The 20,406-nt window shown below is 41.1% G+C and overlaps 3 protein-coding genes across 8 annotated transcripts in view; 1 reads left to right on the top strand and 2 right to left on the bottom strand.

Annotated features, from left to right (window-relative positions):
- usp53b (ubiquitin specific peptidase 53b) overlaps nt 1-9,031 on the top strand; it is a 28,573-nt gene extending 19,542 nt beyond the window's left edge. For 3 of the 5 annotated variants that reach the window (XM_067251131.1, XM_067251128.1, XM_067251129.1), the window contains one exon: nt 7,234-9,031. The gene's annotated coding sequence lies outside the window, so the exon portion shown is untranslated. The remainder of the gene's footprint in view (nt 1-7,233) is intronic. The other 2 variants (XR_010878260.1, XR_010878261.1) reach the window with 2 other exon arrangements.
- gucy1b1 (guanylate cyclase 1 soluble subunit beta 1) lies at nt 2,206-12,699 on the bottom strand. 2 transcript variants are annotated; one of them, XM_067251133.1, is made up of 13 exons: nt 12,599-12,699; nt 12,187-12,260; nt 10,673-10,773; nt 10,459-10,577; nt 10,015-10,212; nt 8,708-8,938; nt 8,348-8,464; nt 7,893-8,026; nt 7,205-7,402; nt 5,343-5,580; nt 4,453-4,593; nt 2,938-3,092; nt 2,206-2,780 (listed from the first exon to the last, which is right to left on the bottom strand). In XM_067251133.1, the coding sequence occupies exons 1-13, from the start codon at nt 12,599-12,601 to the stop codon at nt 2,621-2,623; spliced, it is 1,869 nt and encodes a 622-aa protein (XP_067107234.1). In that variant the 5' UTR covers nt 12,602-12,699; the 3' UTR covers nt 2,206-2,620. The 2 variants fall into 2 exon arrangements, with proteins under 2 accessions (XP_067107234.1, XP_067107235.1); XM_067251134.1 differs by having other exon boundaries at nt 7,893-8,023.
- Nucleotides 12,700-13,546: 847 nt separating this feature from the next.
- Nucleotides 13,547-19,240, bottom strand: gucy1a1 (guanylate cyclase 1 soluble subunit alpha 1). Its single transcript, XM_067251132.1, has 8 exons — nt 18,998-19,240; nt 18,708-18,769; nt 18,298-18,392; nt 17,462-18,177; nt 16,576-17,061; nt 15,139-15,282; nt 14,691-14,845; nt 13,547-14,022 (listed from the first exon to the last, which is right to left on the bottom strand). The coding sequence occupies exons 1-8, from the start codon at nt 19,238-19,240 to the stop codon at nt 13,863-13,865; spliced, it is 2,061 nt and encodes a 686-aa protein (XP_067107233.1). The 3' UTR covers nt 13,547-13,862.
- Nucleotides 19,241-20,406: the final 1,166 nt, after the last annotated feature.

Here is a 20,406-nt window from a genome sequence, read left to right as displayed (position 1 = left end):
GTTAAACTTCCCTCGGTTGAAGCTAGATGTAAGATATTTGTATTGTAGTACCAGGCAACAGTCATACCAGGGAGCCAATTCATCCACTTCCTCTCACCATGGACTGGCTTTGGCAGCTGCCCCCTGTATCGACGTTTCGTCTTTGTTTGGCCTCAGCATGAAACAGGCGACCAGGAGGTGCCTAATGCCTTATCCTTTCACAAAGTTTACTGTACCTTCTTAAGCCTTTGTATGACTGACGAGAACATCGACATTCCAAAAATCTCATTAGTCACTTTTTGTTATGTGCAATCCTCTTTGTAGTTTATTTACCTTAACATTTCAGGACTCTTCTGGTTTTCCCCCATAACTCCTTGTAAAGCTTGTAACATTTGTTTAAGAATTGGAATGAAGCAGCTCTTCTTCATGACTTAACCCTTGTGTTATCTTCGGGTCGTTCTGACCCATCAGTCATTGTGACCCACCGTCGTATTGCGACAACTTTACCGCATACAAAAACAAAGTGAAGCATTTTCTTTTAACCGTTGGGCTGTCTCAGACCCCCCACATTGCAAAGGTTAAAAGAAAATTATTTTTATTTGTTTTTGTATTGGGTAAAATTGGGTAAACAACGATGGTTCGTTATGAACCTTTGGGTCATGTGACCCGAAGGCAGCATGAGGGTTAAAACAAACAATAACATCATTGGTCAGGTTGCCTCATTTTTATTCAACAGAAAACAGTTTTTGTTGGTGTATTTATACAGAGGGAATACATCTCAACACTCCTTTGTGAGGCACTTGGCACAATGACAGTGGTTTTGAGAGTGAGAATATAAATAGAAAGCTAGTGAGGGTGAACACTTAATATCCAAGACCACACAAATGCCTTGCAAAAAAATTACTATTTACTACTGGTCAGGAAATTGTGAATTAAAATAAACATTTACAAAATGTATATCCTAAGTGGCTGAGAACCATAAAATACTTTTACATACAGTTAGGTCCATAAGTATTTGGACATTGACACAATTTTCATCATTTTGGCTCTGTATACCACCACAATGGATTTGAAATGAAACAATCAAGATGTGCTTTAAGTGCAGACTTTCAGCTTTAATTTCAGGGTATGTACATCCAAATCAGGTGAACGGTGTAGGAATTACAACACATTTTATATGTGGCCCCCCCCCTTTTTAAGGGACCAAAAATAATTGGACAAACTAACATAATCATAAATCTAATTGTCACTTTTAATACTTGGTTGCAAATCCTTTGCAGTCAATGACAGCCTGAAGTCTGGAACCCATAGACATCACCAGACGATGGGTTTCGTCCCTGGTGATGCTCTGCCAGGCCTCTACTGCAACTGTCTTCAGTTCCTGCTTGTTCTAGGGGCATTTTCCCTTCAGTTTTGTCTTTAGCAAGTGAAATGCATGCTCAATTGGATTTAGGTCAGGTGATTGACTTGGCCATTGCAGAACATTCCACTTCTTTGCCTTAAAAAACTCTTTGGTTGCTTTCGCAGTATGCTTCGGGTCATTGTCCATCTGCACTGTGAAGCGCCGTCCTATGAGTTCTGAAGCATTTGGCTGAATATGAGCAGATAATATTGCCTGAAACACTTCAGAATTCATCCTACTGCTTTTGTCAGCAGTCACATCATCGATAAATACAAGGGAACCAGTTCCATTGGCAGCCATACATGCCCACGCCATAACACTACCTCCACCATGCTTCACTGATGAGGTGGTATGCTTTGGATCATGAGCAGTTCCTTCCCTTCTTCTTCTGGAGAGTGTTCTTGATCTGGCCAACTGTTGTGAAGGGGCTTTTCTTTGGACTTCATATTGAGAGTTGACAGCAACAGATTCCAAACACAAATACCGTACTTGAAATGAACTCTAGACCTTTTATCTGCTCCTTGTCAATGAAATAACGAACTCCCTTTATGAGGGAATAACATACACCTGGCCATGGAACAGCTGAGCAGCCAATTGTCCAATTACTTTTGGTCCCTTAAAAAGGGGGGGGCCACATATAAAATGTATTGTAATTCCTACACCGTTCACCTGATTTGGATGTAAATACCCTGAAATTAAAGCTGAAAGTCTGCACTTAAAGCACATCTTGATTGTTTCATTTCAAATCCATTGTGGTGGTATACAGAGCCAAAATGATGAAAATTGTGTCAATGTCCAAATACTTATGGACCTAACTGTACATCTGTGATACTTAAATAATAATTTGTCTTGCATGCAATAAATAAATATACCAGTTCAACAATACTGTAAGCAGAAAAACATACTTCAGAATACCTTGACAGAAGAAAAAAAAAAATACTATTGGTAGAATTAGTTGTAATGAATGTAGACATACAGTGTGCGACTCAGAATATACTACATGTGCATATTGCAATTATGACACAATGGACAGAGAAATCAAGACTACCAAAATACTAGTTGCTATTTGGCAATTTGTGAGCCCTCTATTTAACAGTGTAGCCTATGTTGACATGATTGTTTTTACATCAAAACAGTTTATTCTATATCAAACTAATACGAAACATTAGGCAAATAAAGATGAGCATTTCTGTGTGAATAATTGATTTAAGTATTGTCTACAGCATCGACAGTAGATTCTCAGACGTGAACAGGCGCCGTAGAAGGTCCCACGTCAGCCTCAGAGTTCTTGCGCGACAGGAACCACACTTTCATGGGTTCCTTCTTTCCCTTCATGGTGATGGGTCCTCGGTACTCCAGGTGGAACTGGGGGTCGGCGTTCTCTGCAGACTGCAGACACCTGGAATGAAAGAGTTTTCGTTTCCATGTTCTTGCCTTGTATCACAATTTTGTCACTGAACGGTTGCGACAGCTTCACCTGAACGTCCTGCAGGTCCACTGCTGACTATTCGGGCCTTGTTGTACAGCGCGACAAAAGGGAACATCCTCGCTCTTACCTGTATGTGTATTCAGAAACGTTGATCCTGCCCTTGTCTCCCGTGGTCTCCGTTCTGCTGGTGAGGTTGACGGTGTTTCCGAACAAGCAGTAGCGTGGCATCCTCTGTCCAATCACTCCTGTAACCACCTCCCCTGTGTGGATCCCAATTGTTATCTGGAGAATAGATAGAGGACGGGACCAAAACGGACTGAGTAACCGGGAAAAATGAGTGTTTCGCACTTTGTGTCTTCGCCATGTTGTTGACGTACCTGTCACTATTTAAAGTCAGCTTGCAGTTGTTTTGACACTGGCGAAGTGACACAATACCCAAAACACTGTCACACCGAGGATCTGTGTGTGTGTATCTATTGAAGATACATTTGGCAGGAAAACACATGAATTCCTTCCAACAATCTGTGGAGGCATTTGGTGGTGTTCCAGCAGCCACCTGCCATTTAACAGGCTGAGCACCATGTGACTGTCTGAACATCTCAAAGGTCAGGCATTTTAGAACAAACCGTCTATAGTAAATTGACTGTTTACACATAGGTTTGAAGCTCCAGTTAGGACATTTACATCTTTGTTGTAAAGGAACGTTAAACCACGGTGGTGATTTGTGTCCCACAAAGACTAAGGATAAACACAAGACATGACAACTGGTCTGGTTCGTTGAGTGTTTACCAGTCTTATCTACACACTAACCTAACATCCCATTCCTTTGCGCTGCTTGAAGGGAAATATGAGAAAACACCATGTTTTGGGGGGGGGGGCATTTTGCTATTGTAATTATTGAATAGTCAGGATTAGTTTGTTTCCTAACACCTTTGCTGATTTAAAGATGTCTGCTTTTATTGGTTTGAAAACTGTATGAAACTCTCAATGACAGTGGCAGAGAACAAGCCTCAACCAAAGCCAAAATCCAGACCCTTCCATTCAACGGAATCTATTTGTGTCTCTTGTTGAGTTCTAGACAGCCTGTACTTGAAAACAGAGAATACAAGTTCAACAGTAAAGGCTTTGGAGAAAGGTAACGTGGGACCTATTTTTAGACATAGGATAGTGGATAGTAGAGACATGATTTCAGGTTGTTTCTTCAGCCAAACCGGGTCCCCCACCCCCACCCTCCCCCACCCTCCCCCTCCAATGCCATGGGCGTAATAAACAGGCTTTTGTTAACCACAAGACGAGAGTTTCCAATGCTAAGTCTCCCAACAGTCACTGATACAATAACAAACTCGGCCCATCAGTTAAACAAAGGTCCGCTGTTTCACATCAGTTACAGCCGCTAGGGTATGCAGAGTGGAAATGTGCACAGTGCCATTTTGAATGGCTTTCACACATTTATGAAGAACAAATTGTGGAAGATATTCAGACTCTGAAATCATATCTTTAAAACCTTGTTTGTTAAGAAGCAATGGCAAAATAGAATGAAGCTAATAAGGCTGATGGATAAATCACATTGGATGAGACTAGAGACTAGACTCATATCAGTGATCACTGTTTGGAGAGACGGCAACATGTATTTCATCCGCACCTGTACTGGCTCCTCGTCCACTTTGACCTGTCCTGCTATCTCCATCATGTCCAGGGCCAGGTGACAGATAGACTGGGCGTGATGCGTGCATGGCTCGGGTAGGCCACTGACTGTCATGTACTTATCACCCACTGTCTCTACCTGCAAGAGATAAACACACATATATAGTATATATAAATGTTTTTGTTGTTGTTTTCACTGTTGCTTGAAGCCAAACAATGACTCCAAACACATACCAACATCATTTTGGTCAAAACACACAGTGGGATAAAAGTTCTATTTAAATGTCATAACCGCTCTATTGAAATGCCGCTGTACTGTAAGAAACTCCAACAATGTTCTTGGTGTCAAAGAGGACGTGAGGTGTACACAATACAACAACCTCACTTTTGGGCTCTGGCATGACCGTGACGCCTTCAGAAGCTGACAATAGAAGCTCTCAAAAGCCCACGTCCAGGAATATGCAAGGAGAGACAAACACTTAAACACTTACGTCAGCTTATAGACATTCAGCGGCTCTTAGGAGCCTGTTAAAACCTCGGACCACCTAGTCATTAAGGTTGTAATGTAAATATTACTTATTTTGGTGACCCAGTGGCAGAAACCCATCTCTTGTCTGTAGTAAGGTTTGTTTGACTTCTTAAAGTGCATTCTTGTCTGAAAGCCTAGAATGTAAATCTGGTGCAGGGAGGCTATAAAATGCCGTCCTCACTTAAAATAAGACTGTAGTTGAAGGGTAAAGCCATTCTAATGAGACTTAATGGTGTCTGAGTCATTGATTTCAATAGTTTTTCGTTGAAAGGATATCGGATATTAAAGATCAGCAAGCAGCAAAACAGTAACTGGCGTTAATGTAAGTTAGATGTATCTTCAAAAGAAAAACTCCCAACCTTGTATACGTAAGGGTTCTTCCGAGAATCGGTCAGGATGTCAAAACGAGTGTAAACATCATTGAGCAGGTTGACTATCTTGATGGCCCCCTCGGCCGAGGCATGCTTGCTGCAGAAGGCGTTGAATCCCACGATACCGCTGAAGAGGATAGTCACGTTGTCGTAGCGCTTGGCCGACACCGGTCTCTGGTGTCGCAGTTCGTTTGCAACAGATGGAGGCAGAACCGAGTAAAGCAACCTACAGTCGAAGAAATATGGAAAGACACAAATGGGGGAAGGGCATTCTGTTGTATTCCAGTATTTGCCTCTTGAAAGAGTTCACATTTTCTTTAAGAGCAGAACTTAGAAACAATTGATTTGTCTTTTATAATTTGGCTTGACATTTATGAAAAATTGCAGAAAACCTTTCACTTTTTGGGGTATTTGTGATTTAATTCTGTTTGATTTTGGTGGTCAACAAAGGGCAGTGAGTAACACTGAGTCCTCAGTCAGGGTAAATTCAATAACATTCCCATTCTCTCATCCATTTTAGGACATGTCTTTGCACAAGCTGCTCTTAAATGAGGAAGGTGTTGCTCATTGCTATAGCAACTGCTTTGAATTATGGCTGTCTGTCAACCACCAAATGTCCTAAATGATGCATCAGCATTACAGGGCACATGACGCACACAGATTCCCTCACACAAAATGTCTTCCTATAGCACCTAAGTTCTCTGGTATTCTCTACAACTCAAGAGCAAGGCGAGCCAAGATCTCAAGTCACAGTTTTTTTTATAAAGGAGTCTTTGGCCTTTCAGAGAGAATGCACCAGCTGGACCCAATACAGTGATAAGATGTTTTGGCAAGAGAACGCAGAGCCCCCGAGGCCAATTTGCACTTAATGTCTGTCTATGTATGTTTGTCTTCACACACTTGCATCCAACTCCACGCTGTCTTAAAATGCGGTTGGAAAAAAAGCAATGGAAAAAAAGGCAATCATTGTACCGTGTCCCCGAAGCGTTGAGACAGGAGCCTTAATCAATGTTGAGTCTGACTCATCTCCCCAGACCTGTTCAGCCCCAGAGAAGTGCTCAAGGAATTATAATAAAAGTGAGGATCAAGCCTGTCGCTGGAAGAGGAGAGGAACGCTACGACTAGCAGTTCTAATGGAGAGCTTCCTCTGTGTTCCACGTCACTAGACTTCCGTTGACAGGGCCTGAATTGCTGTGACATTTCACTTCCACCTCAAACGAGATGAAGACGAAATCTCGATTCTACTGAGAAAAAGGATTTTGGGGGGGGATTGGCCAGCCCAAACAGCTGGTGGCGTTTTACTGTGTATTTACACTGATTTGTATTTGCTACTGCGTTCCTGACATTTGACCTCATGCCTTTGACCCCTGAACACTTCAGAGCACTCTGAGTGAGCTGAACCGCTGGAGATAAACTCCTCCTGGAGGCCGGGGGAAGGGTGCTCTCTCTACAGGCCCTTTGCACTATAAACAGAGCTATATTTGGGCGACAGTAAAATGTTGAGGTAATGCTAAGATAAGGCAGATTGTTGATTTAAACGTTTTTAAAAGTAGTCTAGCATCTAGAACTGAATTGGATGTGCACGAGGCTCTATTCTCACTTAATCATCATTTAGGTTTCATCAACTGTCCCTCGTGTAGAAACTTCCTGGAAATCCTTCAAGAGCTGTTTTGGGTATCTTGTTGAAAAAGGGTGCGTTTTGAATGTAATAGTGAGACATCTCTTTAAAAACAATGTAAGACCTAACCCATACTTCCTGCCGTGTCTGTGTTTACATGTCTGTGTCTAAGAGGCCGTCGTGGCCTTAGATGTCTGACGTCTGGTTCTGAGCTGACACGTGTTATCCCCACCTGTCAGTCTTCTTCTTCTCGTCCTCCAGAGCTCTGAGCGTGTGCTGCAGACGATCCGTCAGGATCTCCAGCTCCTGCGTCAGCTTGTACTCCTCACGGAACTGCTCTCCGAGAAGCACCAGGTCCCGCGTGGCGTCGTGGAGCGGGATGTCACTCAGGTAGAGCCCCCGGCGCGTCAGGTCATCCAAGTTCATCACGCTGACGACACACAAAATGGCTGATGTTCAGGAAATGAGCGGCGGAGTTTGTTCTCAGCCACTGAATCATTACCATGTAGTCATACTGTAGGTAGATTTCAGATTATAGAATTGAATAACACATTTTAAGAGGTCTGATTTAAAACTTATGTCAGCTTCAAAGACCTACAGAGGCACATTTCTCGCAGTGATGCAAAACGCATCACTGCACCATTTACTTTAGACCAGCTCCTGATGGAGAGGTGTCATTAGGGTTCAGGGTAAGGAGAGCGAAAAGGTGACAGGGGTCACCCACTACCAGTAGCTCCTTTTTTATGCTTGAATGGCTTTTTGAAAAAAGAGAAAAACAGTACCCTTCAGTGGTTCATTGTGAGGTATCAAAAACATGACAGTTGAGACATTTTCAATTTTTCCAAAATGTTCATCTAACTGATCTCATTGGACATTGTGAAACCACATTCGTCATAGACAGGGAGCCGACAGTAGCCCACCTGGGAGAGCAGAGGAATAGAATGTTCTCCGCTTCAGGCAAGTAAATCATCTGTCCCTTTAACCTCAGGCAGCTGATCTCCACTCCTGTTAGCTCGTCCTCACTCTCCAAGGTTTCCACGTTGAGAAGGCCCTCCTGGCAGGACAGAAAAAAAGAGCGAGAAATTAGGAGAAATATGCCACACAATGAATTAAAGCACTGTTTGTTATTGTACGCAATTGGCAGATGGAATCTTTGATGTACAGTCTGAAGATAACATGCTACTGAGCCTTTTATGTGAATCCTCCTATTCATCCCCGATTCTACAACAAACCCTTAAAAACTGTCCGTCAGTAAATCAAAACATAACTCCCTACCCTTTAGGTCTTTATCTGCCAGCTGCTATTTATTCTCAAGACCGAGACTGAATGGATTTACTTATTTGTATTTATCAATTTTTCTTTCGATTTGACGTACCATGCTGCGGAGGACGAAGACTGTGTTGATGTGTGAGAGGATTCCGTGGAAACTGAAGTCAATGTGAGGGCGCACCAGGGAGAACACAGACGGGAGATTACATGTCCCAGGCTGGAGCTGAGAAGCATAACAAAAACACACACAAATCTCAATCTTCCAAAAACCAAGTTGCCCTTGTCGAATTTTGATAAGTGAACTGATTACAGCATTGAACTCTTAGTGCTAGTTACAGTATCAGGACAGATCACTTTATAGCACATTAATGCAAGGGGGGGTTCTATGACATTCCCAGACAAAACTTTTTAGTTAAACTTGACTAGGATGGTGTAATCCCAGGATTGCTTGAATTCAAACCCACACCTGTGGCAGGACGCGGTATATGGCGTTCCCGCATTGCGTGAGCATCAAGTCCTTGTCAAACATGAGGTGAAAGGGGAAGGCTTTGCAAAAGGTGTAGGGGCTGATCCTAGTCTCCTGTGTCCCGTTCTCTTCAAAGCCGTCCAGGTCCTCGTAGAAAGCCTCCTCCTCCGAGTCCTTCTCCTCAATCAGGAACTTGATGTGGTCGCACTCCTCACTCTTGTGCTGGATAACCTGAAGGGAGGACGTTGGTACACAACACTTTTTTTTTAAAGAAATAATTTCAACATGAATGTCAGCAACAAGAATTACTGGGATGGAAATAGATATCTGTTATTTAAAAAAGGATTGTTTGAAGATGCATTGTGAATACTAACCTATTACAACCAACCTAAACCTTGAGGGTTTAGGTTGGTTGAGGGGCAGTTCTATGGGCATATGTGAAGCCCTCTGTGACATGCTTGCGTGTAAAAAGGGCTATACAAATAAATTTGATTTGATACTAGCTTTTAGACCCACCTAATGTAGTGAATGCTAGATAGGGATGCCTTTACAGTACGTTGATTGAGTATAAAGTTAAGAGTTTATAGTTAAGTGGTTTTTAGCAATCAAAGCTTTTGAGGTTTTAGAATACAGTATTCCCCAAGTCCTATCTGATGTTCTTTCCCATTGTGAGATTGTGAAGGATTTGGTGACTAGTAAAAAAAAAAAAGCAGAGATGTTGTTTAGAGGGTTACTGGGCACAGGACACATTGACGTCAATACTGTGTCTCTGTGCGCATCGTTGCCGTGGCAACCCTGGCTAACATTTCCAGAAACCGGGTGTCACATTTGGTGTGTCTGTCAATTCAGTGCTTTCATTTTCACACAAGGCCTGTGAAGAGGCAACAAAGACATGGTGCCTTTTCTAAGATATGATTAACTATTATAGTGGTAAAGACTTTGTCCGAAAACGAGGGGGCAATCATACTGGAGGAAAGGATTGTTTTTTACCTTGCCGTACATTGTGGTTGGCGGTGCTAATTTGGATGTATAAATGGCAAATATTCTCAATCCTATAATAGAGTCATATCACAGTTGGTCTAACAATGATAGATCATTATGAATGCACAGTTAACAAAAATGTCCATCATGTATTGTGTTGATTTGTGCCGTTGAATCAACTGTGTCCCTCCAAGGGGACCCTCTGTTTGTCTGACGCTTCGTGTAAAGAGAACCTGCATCAAACCTAATTTCAACCTGACTACCATGTTGACCTAGGAGACGACCCCGAACCACAGATATAAGCCTACTCTGAACACAAAGCAGACCTTCATTTCTATCTCAGTTCCGTGGATCTGCTGGGCCACAGTCTTGATGATGCCGATGACAATGTCCTGGAGGCCTTCGCGCTCCGAGTAGTAGTGAAGGATCAGGTTGTTTCCTTTCTCCGCATCCGTGCAGCGGAAGGATGGAGCCCTCATCCCAGGGTAGATGGTCCCCAAGTGGTCATGAAGAGCATCCAGATTCTGGAGACAATTTGTGAACATTCCTGTTATTGAACCTTCATAATCGTTCTCATGAACCTAAATGCCCACTTCTATGCTATGTAGAAAACATTAGTAGAACAGATGAGCAGTTGAATATAGTTTTTTTGCATTAGTAATGCTTCATACTATATAACTTCAATCCCATATAGTACATGCCAACTCAGAGTTGAATCAAATACTTAACATTAGAATTTCGTACTTGTCAGAGCTTGTATTACTACTTACCTGCAGGAACTCACGGACATTAGACCCTAAAACACGAAGGATGGTGTCGTATCCAGACTCTTGGCAAAACTCAAAAAACATCTTTCCGAACATCTGCAGGATGTCACCAGCGTTAATCTCTGTAAGATGAAGAAAAATACGTATTTACTGTGACCTTAAAAACTTGGGTAGGCATTTGATGTTGCAAAAAAACATTCACGTGTACTGTACTTACTGAGAACTTTACTGGCAGCTGCAACAAGGTCGTACGTTTTCGCGTCATCATATATGATTCTGACCAGGAATTGACCCTCCACATCAAGCTGGGCCTCCCTCCTGTTGACATTTCATTAGGGATTTAACCACACCATCTCTCCCAGCTCCTATCCTCTGGGAGGCGCTATAGATCATTGTCCACCAAGACTTCACACTTTATCCCAATTGCTATGAGGTATTCTTCTATCACTGAACACCATCCACTGCTCCTCACTCCAACTGACATACGAACTTCTACTCTTAATTTACAGTAAGGTACAGTACACTTGGTCTTGTAAACCACAGGACCAAGTGTACTGTAAGGTAGGACCAAGTGTACTGTACCTTACATGTTATTCGGCGATTAACTGTACATTTGATAACAAGTTTGCCAAAAATGCTAAGAGGAACACAAATCTCATGCACTTGGTTGCGAGACATAAAACAAATAAAAACAAAAAAGTCAATTTTGCATCAAGTACACAGTACCTCACATAATTCACAGCTGTTACAACTGTGATACTAACAAGGAGATGTATAGCATATTTACACTGCATCCTCAATCAGAATAGAAATGTAAAGTGCATCCAAGCATGAACTCCTCTGAAAGGCTATCTATATTTGGAAAGGAATATGAAAAGAACTTGGCGAAAAATAAACAGGCCTGTTACACATCTAATGAGATCTATGACCTGATTACCAGTTGATCTGAATAAACAAAACTGCTTGGCAAGCAACCCTTTTCTAAGAACTTGTGACAGCTGAGCAAATAAACCGAGTGAGTTAAAAATGACTACAAATGTATTCAGTTAATTTAGAAAGATATATTTTCCAAAAGCTACAAGATTTGAAAGCACATCAGAACTGATTAATGATGCACAAATAATGAGAATTAGGTCAGCACTGTAAACATTGTACATTAATAGTGTGTGGCAGCAAGTTTTTCTGTGTGTGAAAAATTGACAGATTCTTCCCAAATGTCAAAGGCAGATGTGTCTTTGTTTTTTAAAGCTTGGGTCAAGTCTGGGACACTGAGGAACGTAGATGAAAAATAAACTTGGACCTAACCAAACATTTGAGCCCGTAGAGAAAATGGTTTGTTGACATAATGTAAAAAAATATATTAGAACTGTATGTCAGTGCCAAAATGTCTGTTCAGTTATCACCAGAACGTGATACATTATGCTAATTCCTTTTTAAGACCATGTCCTAATTGGGATGTTTTTTGTTTTTTTTGACACGATCGTTACTAGGCTACAAGTATTGATGCTGAAACAGCCTCAATCCTGTCAAGTATTTAATAACTCCCTACGTTTTTGACGTTAATGGAATGGTATGCTGAGCAATGGCATTTCAAATAGGTTAGGTTAGAGTGCACGGGTTTTAGTAGGTCCTATTTTTAAAAACTTTTCTTCAATGCCCTATATCCTACATTACAATATAGTGGTGTTTAGGCGTATTAAATGTAATTGTTCAAACATCTTCCCCACTTACTTGATATCTTCCCACACCTCTGGACCATAATTTCTTAATACAAGAAGTTCCAAAGCGTGATTTACAAATCCGTACTGAAATAAAAACCAAAGACAATTTATAATAATAAAAATACATTAACAATTGGACTGTGAATTATCGGAGTGCTTTCAAACAGTCGAGAGAATACAATGAGAAATGTAGACGTGCATATATGAACTGATAAAAAAAGAATACACAGCAAATAGGTAACATTAATATGATATTTACATCGGAATCAAACGGGCTGGGTCGATGTTGTTTTAGGCAAATTATGCCATTTCTGGTGTAGCATAGGCTACGCGTGAGGATGGCAAGAAAACCGCGTTTACGGGCAGCAAAACAACCTAGCAACGAATCGTGAATGTCAAATTAATATGTGGATGTGACATACCATTACGACCAGTTCTTCTGGGTTCCTTATCAATAAACGCCGTAAAGATAAATATCACAACACATTTGCTTCCAGGCGTTACGTTGGTGCACGGCCATTCCTGTTGTCTGTGAAAATGACGTTTAGAACGTCCAATTGGAGATTGAGGAGAAAGGCAGAGGGCTTGCGACCGTCCATTGAGAATCAAATGAGGGTTGGGCTACAACATTGCGTTGTGGATGAAAACAGTCATATCAATCGTGCGACAGAAGGCTTTTTACAATTACATTTTTTTAAATATATTTTACTTTTTTAGGTTAATCCAAACCCTCACATATATTAGTTGAAGTCTTGTCAAATTATAATGCCTGCATATTGTCTACTGTATTATTAAGGCAATTGTCTACAAAGCTCTTTTCAATTAGAAAGTACATGTGTCGTATTTATAGAATGTTTTAAGTGAACGCCAAAAGGTTAATTTACCAGAACTGCTGTAGAATAACTTTAGCAATGCTAGCATTGTGTTTGAGAGACATCAAAGGTTTTTACTGTTTGTGTAGCAATTATCTAATTTAGTTCATTTCACAAACAAGTACTGTTTTCAAAACGTCTTATGAACTGGAAGCCAATGTATTTGCAAAGGACTTTGTAGTAATTGTACCCATCTTCAAGGACTGGGGATGTTAGACACCTACAACCCACATTTGAGAAACAAATTGGATGGGTTTCCTCATGTAATTTATGTTTCTTTGAAGATGGTTTGTGTCACTTGGGAAAAATATAGTGCCCTTTTTATAATCAACCAATAGATAGTTGGACAGTACAACCACAGATCACTCCAAATAAGGACTTTTCTTCTGCTGCTGTGAGATCGTCACTTTCCTGAAATAAATGAATGTTCCTTATTTTCATGTATAATATTAAACCACTGACACTATGAAAAGCACAATCAAGGCTGTTATTCACAATATTTATTAATAGTTTGATTACAATACAAACAATAACAATGTTAATCAATGTTTATTGGAATGGTTGAACATTCAAGTCAATCTAGCCATGGCATGATAATTTACTATGTGGTTCAAACCTTCATTTTGTGACAAAAGAATTACGTGATTAATGTGATGTAAATACAATTGTGCTCAGTAAATAGCATGTCATAACTAACTGTTATTAAAACCCCACATTTCAAGCGATATATAGTAAGTTACCTAAAGCAGAATACAGCAGCTATGTTCTAATTTCACAATGCAGTTTTATTGTGGCATTTTATGCAAAGTTTCCTTTACTGCTTCTCTGTTTGAGAGTCATTCTTAATTTGGCTGGGCCATTGATCAGAAGCCTCCAGGAAGTAACAAACTCCAGGAATATCTTCAGGAAAGTTGGGCGGAAGGTCCTGTCTGCTCCGGGGAATGAATGTAAACTCTGGACAATCTTTCAGCAAACTGGATTAAAAGGATGGAGGAAAAGAAACATAAATTCAAGCACAATGCTGTTTCTATCAAAAGGAGAGAAGAGGAAATGGACTTGGTCTAATCACCTTCCCTGGCCTTCGTTTACAGAGCAAAAAGCTCGCGAGTGTTTATGACTTAAACAGATCACACACAAAATATGTGGATAGCATTGGAAGAATGTTACATAGGCCTACTGTAGCAATATGGCCACAATTCATATTTCACAGACTTAGTTACCACTGGACAAAGCACTCAAGGTTGTGACCTCATGCAGTATTATTTTTTGGGTGAGTAGATGGAAATGCAGTAATTAGTTATAAAGCAAATTCACCTTACATCACATTGTTTTCACAAGTCTTATGGCAAGGCATATGGCGGATGAAATGTTTTCAACTTTGCACCACTCTAAGCAGGGCTATAATGATTAACTTTGTTATCTATAAGCAAGTAGATCAATTCTGAAATAATTATTCAAGGAAATTGTAGGTTGTAGGGGCTGTGGTTCAGTGGGTAGAGCGCATACCATATAGGCTAAGGCCTTCCCATATTTTCTTTCTTTACTTTCCCCTTTTCTTGTCACTCTTTCACTGTCTCTATCAAATATATAAATGTTAAAAGTCCCTCAAATTATATATATAAATTGTAGGTTGTAAGTGTACCTGTGGGTTGTTGGGCTGACGTTGATCTTTCTGGGAACACTACAGGACTCAAACTTATTTGCCAGGGTGACATTGTTCCCAAATAGACAGTAGCGTGGCATCATTACCCCAACGACACCCGCCAAGACCGAGCCAGAATGCAGGCCGATGCGCATCTGAAAAACAGAATTCCCCAGGATTGTTAAAGAAATTGTTTTGTGTGTAAATAATTCATAAGAAGTATGCTTTTGTGACCTTTCCAAATATCTAAGCTCCCTTTCTCACTCTGAAGAAACTGTGCATTCACACTCAGCATTGTAATGAAAAGAATTCAGTTAGTACAATAAAAACGCTTTGCAAACTACATTAGGGTTGGATAAGAAAACATTGTTTATTTTTGTAAACAATAATTTTGCCACCACTTCCCTCAGCATGGTGCTTCAGGAAGTAAGCTGCGCCCAACACTCACTCTGATTGGATCCCCAGTGGGGGTTGTGACCTCATCAGAAAGCTCCATCATCTTCAGAGCCATTAGTGCAATCTGGACAGCATGAGTCTCGCTCTCCTTGTGCAGGCCACCAGCCACACAGTAGGCATCTCCAATAGTCTCCACCTAGACAATCAGATGACAAATTTCAGAGAGATGACCATGTTACTGCCTTTTGACCTTTACATGTCCACGACACACTCCTGCGAGATACAGAATCAGGTTGTCTTTAATCCTTTTTTCTTTTACAGTTTTTGGGTGCACACCTGATGTTTCTTCTAGTTAATGTAAGAGAAGCTGTTATGCTTGGTACCCTACTTGAAACACTCTTTCACAAACCTACTTTGATTATTTGTTGATAGTTTCATGAAATGCAGTTGGCAGTTGTCTTACATTCTTTACCTTAGTGAGCACTTCTTTAAATTGTTTAGATTTATTTTATTAAGTAGGTGTTAGTGAGATCCTCAGATCCTGAAGAATCATAAATTTTTGCTTTTTGCTATTTTTGGTTAGTAAATTTGTAACAATGAGAAAATTCGCAAACGTTAAGTACTTAATTTGGCTAACTAATATCTTAAAATGGCCGTCAGCCACAATGTTACAGTGTATTTAGCATTTGTATTAACAATGTGACTCTGGAGTTTGTGATGTGTGTAGCAGCACAGAAAAAGCACTCAGAAGCTACAGTGTGTTGTATGGTTGAAGTCAAACTATTTTTAGCCACAAATGCAGAATGGAAACAGGGGTCCTGAAGGAACCTTCTGTCTTCTGCGTATTTTACAATATATTTGTCAAATGTGCCGTTCTCTTTGTTATAGTTCGCTGACACACTGATTATATTAGGAAACCTCCCAGCAGATTAGAGGGACTTGGCTGAGACTGCTGAGTGCGGCGAGTGCGGTTAAGAGAATAAAGTACTGTCTGTTCTAGAACACGTTTAAACCAAGATAAAAATTAAGGGGAGTGTAGTTCTGTCAACACTTTATGAAAACTATCCTTTGAAAATAATTTGTATTTATTTTTGTGACCTTGTGTACTCTGAGCTGGGCCATTCTGTTTAAAGTTCAATCCAAACATTTACTTCTACGCAAGTTTAACACTAATTGTGTACTTGTACTATTGTGGATCTGTATCAAATCAACAAACAACTGTGATTTATCACACAGTAATGGATTTGATAGAAATACATGTATGACTGGAACATGTAGTTTACACTGAAATGTAATTCAAAATATAATTCATTTTCTCTATAACTTTAAATTATGTTGATATTGTTTGCCTTAAACAAATTAAATCATCCTAAATGTGCACATTGTGCCAAACTGTCACACGGGATAATATGAAACTAGCATACTTAGCATTAGAATAATTAAAGTCAGGTGAATAGGAGTGATGGCAGAACTGCTTACGTAATCTCACCTTGTATATGTCAAGCTCGCCACAATGGTGGTCAAACCTGGTGTAGAGCTCGCTGAGCATGGTGATCACCTGCATGGGCGTGCATCGCGAGCACACAGCAGTGAAACCCACAATATCCGAGAACAGCATGGTGACATGGTCGAACTTCTTGGCCTGCACCGTTTGTCCTTGCCACAGCTGCTGGGCCACCGTGCCAGGGAAGATGGTGAAGAGAAGGTCCACGGTCCTCTTCTTCTCCTCTTCCAGGGCTAGGTGAGCATGTTCCAGGGCGGCCATGGCCTTGCCCAGACGCTTTTTCAAGCCGTCCTGCGCTTTTGCCTGCTCCCCAACCAGGACCACATCCCTCAGGGCATTGTGGATGGGGATGTCCGACAGATACAGGCCACGGCCGGTCAGATCGTCCAGTTTGTCTACACATGGAGATCCCAAGAACAAGATGGCGTTGGACTCTGAGACGTAGATCATCTGGCCTTTCAGGTCCATGGGCTAGAAAGAACGTAATTAACGTAAGATGAGAACCAGTTCATTCATTGTTCCAGGTTGCCATTCTGTAAATATGGATATTTAGGAAGACATAGTGCAGGATAAAGTAATCTATTTTTAGTTGGTGTAGCAGGCGGCACAGAGCTTACTATTAGTGACTTTAATGGGTGAAACAGTTTGACATTTGCCTCTGATCTCATCTGGGGAGTCATGTTGATAGTCACCTCAGGCGGTGTGCACCACTAATTACTGCACATTTTAATTAATGGCTACACACTTGGGTCTCTCTCTGAGCTAATTTTAACATAAATTTCAAGTTTGGGCGATCTGTAATACCTCATTAGTCACAGATGTCAGATTTGAGGGTCACACCAGTCAAATGGAAACATCGTCCGATGCCTACCTTTCCCGTCTTGTCCTTGGTGGATGTCCCATGCTTGATCCTGATCATAAACTGGGTATTGAGCATGGTCAGAATGCCCTGGAAGGTGCACTTGATCTGGGGAGCAATAATGCAGAAGTGTTCCTGGAATGTGGCAGGCCTTCTGGGGCTGTCCTTCCTGTTAAGCCTCTTCCGGAGGCCTTCTCCAATTTGCAGCAGGCCCATGTCCTGGTCCAGGAAGAGGTGGAAAGGAAAGATGGTGGAGAACAGTGAGGTGGGGAGGGTCCCGGCAGAAGTGGACCTGAGAGGACTGGGGCTCAGGCTCTTGGTGTCCTTCACTACCACCGAGTACAGGAGTCTGGGCTGCGGGCTGGACTGCAGGGTGCTGTCCTTGGCCCCGGGGGGTTCCATAAGCACCTCCACAGAGGTGTGGTACAGTAGGCTGGCGGCTGCTTTTATCACCCCAGGAAAGTAGAGCTCCGTGGTTGGGTGAGGGTTGAAGTAGTAAACAGTGAGGAGTCCAGGGTCTTTGTCCAAGCAGAGCACTGAGGATTCATTAACACAAGTGTCGCTGGTGGTTGCCGGTGGCGATGTGCCTTGTTTTAGGAGGACGTTGAAGCTGTTCAAGAAGTCATGGAGTGCTCCTCCGACCACCCTCAGAATATGGCCGTCCTCCTTGTAGCATGTTCTAAAGAGTTCCTCACCAAGCAACACTTTCAAAGCGTCTATTTCGATACCTTACGTTTGTGAAGAAGAGGAGAGATTGAAAGAAAGATACAGAGAGGACAGCAAAGCATGTTCTCATTTTTGTCACACACTGTTTTGCCGCAGTTTTCTTCTTTTTTTACGTCTCTTACCTGTTTTACTAGAAACAGTTGTCATGATTTCCAGTAAGTGCTCTGGCTTATCAATGCTCCTGTTTTGACAGATGTCTGCATACCACACTGCTGGGCTAAAGAAAACAACATATTTACTTGCCTTACATCATTAAACATCATATTCAACATATCATTCTCATGATCTCAGTGCTATGAATAATCTTTTTGACCTAACATTTGCAAAACAGCAACAATCCTTCACAGAATTTTCTACCCAGCCGAGTGCTGATACTGGTAGAGATCATAACAGTCTGGATATCAAAAATGTCAAATAATACATCATATAATACATTGTATATGTATATGAAAAGGTTGATCTGTGACAGCAAATCACTGTCTTTTCTGATGATTTTCCCAATTACAGATAAAAAAGGCCAAGATGTTCTTACCATTTCATAGTTAATGTATGCTGTCTCATCATTTGTAGGAAGGCAGAATGTAGTCTTTGAAACTGTAAACAACACAGTGAACAAGTTAATGACTAATACTGGCCAGTACATATTGTGGTAATGTAGATCACCAAAAAAGAATGTCAAACACAAATCCACTTACAGGGATCCTGCATAGTGTAGTCATTAAAACGGCGACAGGTTGGTCAGAATTCAGACAGCGCTCATGAGCGTGCTCAAGCGCCTTTCTGCTGCATCTTTTGAAGATGTCTATAAAGCTTTTAACTTACCTCAGGACATACTAATTTTCGGATGCTGTCTCCTAACGTATGAAGATTAACTTTAGTCCTGCTGGTTCTTCTTTGAGGGAGTCCGGTGCATTTATTTCCATATACATCCTTAGAAATTGGTAGCACATCTGCAGCACTGTTACTTGTACATTCCTCAAAGTCTCCGGGCTCCTCGTTCAGGCTTACACTGGAGAAGGGGCATTCGCCAGATATTTTCATATCTTTCAATTTTGCGCAAAACATTCTTAAATATGTTTATCTCCCGATAAAATGTAAATGTCCATATGGTCGTTTGACTCTGAGATTTGCAACTCCATTTTCAATTACGGCATTCGCACTAAAAAGCACAAAAACAATTTGTGGAAAATGCAGTCTACTGTGCACACCTGCCCACTGTCTTCTCTTCGTCTATTTCAAATGATCGGCGCAAGTCTACATCCACATACAATATTCATAGTAAATTACGAAGCCGAGCGATGACTGGAAAACCAGCACCACAAGCCAATGGGAACTCTCAGAAGATTCACCACCTGGCCAATCAATGCGCATGTAGGTTGGCCGTTTAAATATATATCAGTATGAAATGCCTTTCAGGCGTCTTGCGCGTGCAGTGGACCGTAATGAGTTGGATGCGGCTTTGAGCGCATCGTTACGCACGGGAAATTGCAAGTCGCCAGGGGCTTCTTTTTGTATAACATTGACTTTTGATCATTAAGAAATGACTATCGTCAATGGTCCGAACCTATTAACTACCACACCTATGTTTCATCCCTTCGAATTGTGTTTAGTTTAACGTAGTTATGTGTGCAGCGGTTTAGCCATCATTTGAAAATGTGCCTCTTTCCATGTGTATACCTACATACTGTAGCCTATCGTTTTCCCCAACACAAATGTGTTTAGTATTGCATCCCACTCGGATGGCAAATATCTTACATAACGATGCAAACCAGTCAGTCATGGCAGAAACCGTAATGAAAAAATTTAAATAATTGAAGAAATATTAGTCCTACATGAACTGATTAGTCTAATTCATTAACATGATCATATCCCTATAATAAGGATGATAATAACATACTGCATGGGCTCCACTTGAGTGAACTTTGAATCCTCTTGTCTAATATAAGCTACTGATTAAAACAGCAGTAATTATACATCTACATTTTCAACATTCTCCAAATCAACTAAATACATATAAGGCACAATTGTTTTGGTGAACTATCTTTAAGCCATTTCAAGTCTGGACGCAGGCTGTATTAGTCATCCCGTGGTAATCTAGCCCTGCTTTGACCCTTCTGTAAGAAGACTGATCCCAGGCTTGACCCCAATGTGATGTGACTACAGTGAATTTCCCAAAGGGTATCCCATACCCTATGCTGCAATAGAGCCAAATGTGCAAATGGCCTGGCTTT

The sequence above is a fragment of the Osmerus mordax genome, chromosome 14 (genome assembly GCF_038355195.1).
Source record: "Osmerus mordax isolate fOsmMor3 chromosome 14, fOsmMor3.pri, whole genome shotgun sequence".
Lineage (NCBI taxonomy): Eukaryota > Metazoa > Chordata > Actinopteri > Osmeriformes > Osmeridae > Osmerus > Osmerus mordax.
The sequence above is the reverse complement of the archived record's forward strand: the minus strand, read 5'-3'. Positions and strand labels throughout refer to the sequence as shown.

What these genes read in the sequence shown, in the direction of transcription:
- gucy1a1 (XM_067251132.1), bottom strand. Translation starts at nt 19,240, where the DNA reads ATGTTTTGCGCAAAATTGAAAGATATGAAAATATCTGGCGAATGCCCC. An exon ending in CATACATTAACTATGAAATG is followed by an intron (nt 18,393 to 18,707) that starts GTAAGAACATCT and finishes TGTTTTCTTTAG; the next exon opens with CCCAGCAGTGTGGTATGCAG. An exon ending in GCGAGCTTGACATATACAAG is followed by an intron (nt 15,283 to 16,575) that starts GTGAGATTACGT and finishes CTGATTGTCTAG; the next exon opens with GTGGAGACTATTGGAGATGC.
- gucy1b1 (XM_067251133.1), bottom strand. An exon ending in GAACTGAGATAGAAATGAAG is followed by an intron (nt 8,939 to 10,014) that starts GTCTGCTTTGTG and finishes TCCTCCCTTCAG; the next exon opens with GTTATCCAGCACAAGAGTGA. An exon ending in TCTTCGTCCTCCGCAGCATG is followed by an intron (nt 8,027 to 8,347) that starts GTACGTCAAATC and finishes CTGTCCTGCCAG; the next exon opens with GAGGGCCTTCTCAACGTGGA.